The sequence below is a fragment of the Panthera tigris genome, chromosome X, assembly GCF_018350195.1.
Source record: "Panthera tigris isolate Pti1 chromosome X, P.tigris_Pti1_mat1.1, whole genome shotgun sequence".
In the NCBI taxonomy this organism is placed as follows: Eukaryota; Metazoa; Chordata; class Mammalia; order Carnivora; family Felidae; genus Panthera; species Panthera tigris.
This window is the reverse complement of record NC_056677.1, coordinates 12,147,243-12,154,814: the sequence shown is the minus strand read 5'-3', so window position 1 is coordinate 12,154,814 and position 7,572 is coordinate 12,147,243. Positions and strand designations below refer to the sequence as shown.

The window sequence follows — 7,572 nt, the reverse complement described above, 5'->3', positions numbered from 1 at the left end:
ACCGCACAAGTGAATGTCTCCTTCCCGAAAATTCCTAACCCTCCCTGAAAGTAATTCTTCCCTCCTAGCGTTTCCCCGGGAATATCACTACCTCTACCCACACCACACTGGTGTGTCTTGTGGCTAGGACGTTAAAGTTACACTTGTCTCTCTTGTCCTCATCGTCACACGAAACCTCGTTCCAGGCACAGTGTATCGCCTAGCTTCCCAGTCCGACTTTCAGGCACCGCCTTCTGCGGTCCCACCTATCAGTCCCTCAGACGAAGCGCCCTCTGCCATTCACACCTGCCACCTCTGTAGGGAAAAGCAACACCTGGGCCGCCAAGGCGTCATCTTTGCTCCCAAGGAATGTGCACTCTAGAGACGAAGAAGGACCAAATACATAGATAATATGGTACAGGCAACTGAATTTACTTAACACAGTCCACCTGGGATTCAGGGAGGACTTTCTGATGCCTGAGTTTTAAAGGAAGGTGGCCTTTACCCAGGGAGAGAAGGGTGGGATCCCCAGGTGGGAAAGCTAAATCAGTATAAGCGAAGTCACTGAGGGATGAAACAATGTGGAATCTGCCAGACCCGCAAGAATTTTGGCCATCGAATTTAAAGGCAAGTTCCAAAATATCAAGGAACACAGCAGTAGAGGTGGGGTGGAGCTGCGTTATGAAGAAGGGCCTAGTAAACCATTCAGAGAAGCTTTAATTAAGTCCTCTACGCAACAGGGAAGTACTGAAAGCTTTTTGGTTGAGTTTTGTCGTCATTTGTGTTTTAGGTAAATTACTCTGGTTTGCAATACAAAGGATAACGCTGGAATATCACAGTCTAGATGAGGAATTAAACTGGGGCAATGAGGGTAGGATTGAGAAAGTAAAATCAGCCCTGTTAATAATCAGACTGTGATGTATACAGACAAGGCCAGAGACAAGACCAAGAAGAAAATGCTTCTCTTCAGGACATACTGCAGCGGCAAAATGATTAACAACCCCCATCTTTCTAGTGATTGGATAACTTCCTTGGCCTACCTTTGTTCCTCTCTCTTCCAATTGACAATCACTGAGCTACCCAGTTACTAAACTGCCCCTGCTTCTCCTAGTCCCTCCTTGGAATCATCCAGCAGCCACCCAAAGCCCAAAGTGCATAGAGCCTTGCCCTGCTCCCTCTTACACACTTGGAACAACACACCTCCGAGCTGACCTTGTCCAGCTCAGTGCGTCAGTAATTATGGTTACAGGCTTTGGAGTTGGACAGACTGGGAAACTCAAGCCTTGGCTCTTTGATCTTGAGTAAACTCCTTAATGTCTAGTCCCTGGTTTTCTCATCTGTAAAAATCAAGGTAGTGATAACAGTTCCCAAATGCGTGCTATATGTTGGCATAGTGCCTGGCAATAGTGTCTCTGACACATTATCTGTTATATCATCATCATCAGTGTGAATACTCCCCTATTCCCTCAAGAGTGGGTTGATACTTGTCCTGTGTATACTCCTAGCTCACGTATTTCACCTTTTATAACACCTCTCACGCTATATTCTTTGTGGCTTTCACAAAGCTGCTTCTTGCACTAAATCTTAAACTTGAAGGTGGAGACTTGGTGGTTATAGCCCCTAACTGGAGAATGCCCTGACGGGCAAAAAACGTTGCTGTACAAATGACCAATTTTGCTGGTTCCTGGGACCAGGACTTATGATGCCATTCTGAAAGTGTCACTGTTTGGATTGTTGTTTGGACTGCTGTAACATTGCTTATGAGTTAGACCAGACTTTCATGTGAGAGCAATAAAGTGAGAATGTCTTCTGTGAACATGCTCCTACTTTAAAAAGGATACAGATTTCGATTTTATTAAAAAATTTTTTTTCAGTGTTTATTTTTGAGAGAGAGAGAGAGAACGAGGGAGGGGCAGAGAGAAGGAGACACAGAATCCGAAGCAGACTCCAGGCTCTGAGTTGTCAGCACAGAGCCCGACGTGGGGCTCAAACTCGTGAACTGCAAGATCATGACCTGAGCCGAAGTCAGATGCTTAACCGACTGAGCCAGGCAGGTGCCCCTAGATTTTATTTTATTATGATTTACAAATGAATGTAAATCTCCTTTTATAGGAGTTAGACATTTATCCTCAACAATTAACCACTGAATTCATTTTCATGAACAAGCTTGAATTGCTCAAATTAACTTCATTACAGAAGTTATTCTAAAAGCCAATTTCATTTCAAACTGTAGTTAACGCTCATTTGAATTCAATAAATCATAAGATAAAAATAAAGTATGTAAAAATTTAGTGCAAAGGTACATTCTACTATAATATCCTGATAAATAGAACAAAGTTATCTTTATTCTGCAACATAACATGTATTTTTCTTGGTTCCTGATATGCAACATCTACTTATTCTCAGGTATGTACATTGCAGTTTATCCCCCCTCTATGGGAAAATGCCTAAATTTTAATTTTACATCGTCAGTAGAAAATAGATGATTATCTTCAAAAAGTTAAAGTTTTTTAACTTATGTAGATGATGTCATAGATACTGTTATTAGTACATATGAATCTTAGTTATTATAACATGACCAAAGAATGATCCATAAATGTATCTCACATTTATTGCAAGCATAAAGAGAGAGCAAGAAAAAGCAAGAATCTACTCTCTGAAAGCCAGGCTGGTACTCTTTCAATTAGTTTGGTTTTTTCTTGCCCTCGTAGGACTGTGGTACGAGGATTCATGGAACGGTCAATGCAGAAATTCTCAGGAAAGAACATTTAATTTCTCACCTACTATTAATTTCAGTATGAGTCACTAGATTTATTCAGGGACATAGAATGGGATCTCAACTCCTCTCTAACCGTCATCATTGCTATACCAAGGGCTTTATATATTTTCCAGAGTATATATATGTTACCTAAGATAGCAAAATAAAATACTTGATGTATATTAACATGAAAAGTGCATGCAAATCTATATTTGTACAACTGACTGAAAGAGGAACAAACTATGCAGTGCTAGCGCTTATTACTCGATTCTTTCCTCTGGTGGTAGGTTCTAAGCAAAAAACTGCTGGTGGTTTGAGAAAATGTGGTGGTGAGTCCATATCGGCACCCAGGACCCAAAGCAAAGTACTATTTCTGAAGAGTGGTTGAACTCAAAAAGCAAGAATCAAAATGTACGAAGGGACAGAAAGGGTCTTAGTCTCTTTGGGTTGTTTATTCCTCACAGTTCTAGAGGCTGGAAGGCCAAGATCAAGGTGCCAGCAGATTCAGTGTCTGGTGAGAACTTCCTTTACTGGCTCATTGGTGGCCATCTTCTTGCTGTATCCATCCTCACATGGCAGAAGGGGTGAGGGACCACTCTGGGGTCTCTTTTATAAGGGCACTAATCCCATCATGAGGCACCACCCTTATGACCTACTCACTTCCCTAAGGCCCCACCTCCTAACACCATCACGTTGGGGGTTAGGTGTCAACCTATGAATTTGGTGCAGGAGGGACATAAACATTCAGTTCCTAACAAGGATGCATTACTATTTATATGTAAAGAAGCCAGTATTGTTTAGATGCACTCATTTTATGGTAAAATTAGAGCCTATTCGCTTAAAAAACAATGATATCCAAGTAAAATTTTATGGGAAAGAATTTAACCAATAAAGTTGAATAAAGAAGACAGTAAAATGTTAAGGACAACACGTATCAAGTAAATAGTGTTGGTTCTTCTAGTGACACAGAAAAATACCTAAAATGATTACAATACTGTAATTTTGCTAACACACCAAGAGAAATGTGTCCCCCAGTGAGCAAGGGAAAGGTATCTTCCTAAACTTTTTTGAGGTGAATGCCTGCTTCAGAATAGGCAATTTTACCCTAATCCATGTAGGCTCACAGAGGAGAAAAGGGTTGGCAGTTTCCCCTACTGGTGATATCAGCAGATTGTGCACTAATTTGACAGAAAGAGGTGAGCTGGAGAGTGGGTGGTTTTTGTTTCCTGCTTTTCTAATAAATCCGTTACAAGTTTTCCAGTCACTTTCATGGTAAAGTCACTACATGGTAAAGGATGTCTCGCTAGTTTTATAGACATCTTACATATTGGAAAAAAAAAACTAATAGGAAGAAAAAGCCATTCAATATTAATATTGTAAAGAAAGGGTTTTATTATAGTATTTAATGAAGATAAGCAGCAATGTTAATACAAAATTCCTTCTCAAGGACATTTTGCCCCTTGCTGTTTAGGAAGGTACAAGTAAAACACTTTTGGAGGCACAAAAGACACAACATTTCTTGTTAGGGTGTATCAGTAGCCCCGGAATCTGCCAGCCCCTTCGGAGCTCAGATGACTAAGGCACCGAGGAAAAGAAACACACCTCCCCAAGGCGGTTTCCACGTAACCTCCGCAGAGAAGGTGAGCAAGAATTGATCATGCGAACCAGGACATGGTTGAGAGCGAGAGGGTGCTGTTAATAATCACACCAAAACACCAGGTGCAGGTGAATCAGGAGTGGCAAGCTGGGACACACCCAATAAAGACATCCTCTGTAGCTCTAAGAAGTAAGGGCAAGTCGGATATTGGTGCACTGGTTCTCACTCCAATTTGGAAGACTCACTGCAATAGAATTTTGCACAAACACTTTGTGAGAGGCCTAGGAGGGAAGCCCTGTGCTCTAGAAAATGCATATCGTGTGTTTACCCTTTTAAAGATAACTATGGTTTGAACAGATCAATTAGATAGTTAACATAAACTTTTCCCCTCGCATTTATCTTTTTAAGAATTTTATTCATTTTCTTCCCAGAGAAGGCATGTACTCTAGAAGCAAATGCCTTCACCCCCTCCCTTTAAAAACAAAACAAAAAAAATATTTATTTATCTGTTTATTTATTTTTTAGAGAGAGAGGGAGAGAGACGATCTTAAGCGTGGCACAGGGCTCCATCTCACAAACCGTGAGGTCATGATGACCTGAGCTGAAATCAAGAGTCTGATGCTTAACGGACTGGGCCACCCAGGAGTGCCCCCTCCCTTTTTTAAGAGCAGATATCCATCCTCCCCGCCCAAAACTCACATATACAACTCCATCCCTCTTTTTCTTCTACTGAATGTATTATTTATTTTTAACTGTGGTAAGATACACATAAAATTTACCATCTTAAACTTTTTCAGTGTATAGTTTAGTAGTGTCAAGTCTACTCATCCAACCCTACCTTGCAGATCAGATGACTAGCATACTAATGAAAGAAAGACCACCAGTAAATTCAGTATTGAGTTTGAACACAGGCTTATAGGCAACTAGAAACATTCCAAGATATTTACAAGCAAAGGCAACAATGGCATGGATTCCCCCAAATACGTAGAATTCTCTAGATTTTAGCCTGTTAATTTTCTCTCCTTATTACTGTACCAGAAGTCATTTAAACCATTATATTAACTGGGAGATTTATGTTGAGCACCTGCCTTGCACAGAACCTCAACTCATGAAATAAAGGTCAGGCAGTTCTCAAGGAAAGCCATGATAGTTCTGTCATTGTGGAAAATATTATATTCTATGAAACAATGTACAAACAATGCAAAATAACACTATAGACTATAGACTATTATATTACTAGTCTTTTGAAAACGATGCCTGTAAATAAAGCATGATAGAATTTTAAATTCTAGGAACTTCAAGCATTTTCTTTAAAATGCTCTGTATATGCTTTCTATATGATCAGGTCTTGAGGTAAAATATTTGATCTTCAGAAGTGCAAAAGGATTCCCCGTTATAAGTAAACTCTTATTTTCTTAGAACTACAAAATATTTTCTTCTATGTCATAAATTGATAGTAAGCATATCATGTACTAGGGATAACAACTAAAGATCAGGCAAATATACTTGTTGAGAAGGCTTTAGAAAAGAATATACATTCAGATTTTGAAATAAAATATCCCTAAAACCATGGCCAATGTTCAGCTAGCCAGGAAGTACCAGTTTGGGCGCTGGGGCCATTTCTGAAAGGCCTGCATTCTGGATGGTCAGTGTCTGCACCTTACCGGTGTTAAATATTTTGATTACCATCACTACTTACAACTCTATAGAGTTACTAACTAATAAACATAAAAAGACAACTAATAAACAGAAGACAACTCAGAAATATAGGACATAAAAAGACATTACGATTACCAACAGGTTGCTGAAGGACAAACTTGTGTCTCTTACTGCCACATCAGTGTTAAACATCATTATCAATAAAAGTTAAGAACTTCTTTACCAAAGAGCTTTCTTCAAAGACTGAAGGAGCACTGCCACACCAAGAAATGCGCATCTACAATCATTATTAAATGTAGGCGTTTAGAACACTCCAATCAGCAATCTCTAAAAAGCTAGTATGTATTCATTAAAGCAAAGTAGTGCCTAGATATGAGTGTCTTAGGGAGTTGCTTGGCTAGTTGAAGGCTGGGGTTTCGCTTGTATATTCAGTACGTAATCGTGACGGAAGGAAGAGCGGACAGTGCGATTCATTAGGGGCTGAAGGGGGCGGAAATTGTCCACCATTCTTTTCTCTTTCTCCCCCTCCGAAGTGAAGAGCAGGGTCCGAAACTGCTCAAGCTAGAAATAGAAGTAGGAAGCATAAATGATTTCAATGGCGTAACAGTTTAACTTCATGAATAAATTACTTTTATTTTTACAATTCCAAAGCATTCGTCTAAAACTAGATACAGAACAACTTATTTCTGGTTAGGAATACCTTCACTACTAGACAGGGAATAAAATGTATGAGGAGGAGGGTAACAGGAGGTGGTGAAGCCAGCAGGGTACTTGGGATCCAAAGACTGGGGGTCAAAGGCCCTGTCCCCCACACATTAGCCGTTTGCCAAGGACAAGTTTTCATCTTTGATTCCAGGAACCTCATCTTTAAATGGGCAAAATAACTAGCCTACAGAATACTATAGGGAAGGCCTGATGTATACAGTAACAGTGCCAAAAATGTTTCATTTTTTTCAAAATGTAACTGTATCATTAATGTAAACAATGTCTTCTTCATTGCTCACTGTACCTGGGCATTGCAGGGGAAGGCAATGCATATGGATGTCTTCTTGTTTTTACATTTTTTTAAAGTTTATTTATTTTTGAGAGACAGACAGAGAGCGAGCAGGGGAGGGGCAGAGAGAGAATCCCAAGCAGGCTCCGTGCTATCAGCACAGAGCCTGATGTGGAGCTCGAACTCACGAACCATGAGATCATGACCTGAGCTGAAACTAAGAGTTGTATGCTCAACCGACTGAGCCACCCAGGTGCCCGTAGTATGGATGTCTTCTTAACAGGCAGTGGGATGCCCCCAGCCAGCACTGTCCAATAGAACTTTCTGTAATGACGGAAATGTCCTCTGCGTGATTCATTATCATAACCACTAGCCACATATGGCTACCGAGTGCTTGAAATGTGGCTAGTGTAACTAAGGAACTGGACTATTTACTTATTTATTTATTGAAAGTTTATTCATTTATTTTTTAGGAATCTCTACACCCAACGTGGGGCTCAAACTCACGATCCCAAGATCAAGAGTCACATACTCTAATGACTGAGCCAGCCGGGTACCTTGGAACTGAATGTTTAATTTTTATTT

At 40.2% G+C, this 7,572-nt stretch overlaps 1 protein-coding gene across 3 annotated transcripts in view; it reads right to left on the bottom strand.

Annotated features, from left to right (window-relative positions):
• Positions 1–4,925: 4,925 nt before the first annotated feature.
• Positions 4,926–7,572, bottom strand: part of CA5B (carbonic anhydrase 5B) — a 51,283-nt gene continuing 48,636 nt past the window's right edge. For all 3 annotated transcript variants that reach the window (XM_042973994.1, XM_042973995.1, XM_015542111.2), the window contains one exon: positions 4,926–6,554. In XM_042973994.1, coding sequence (XP_042829928.1) covers positions 6,375–6,554 — 180 coding nt within the window. In that variant the 3' untranslated portion in view covers positions 4,926–6,374. The remainder of the gene's footprint in view (positions 6,555–7,572) is intronic.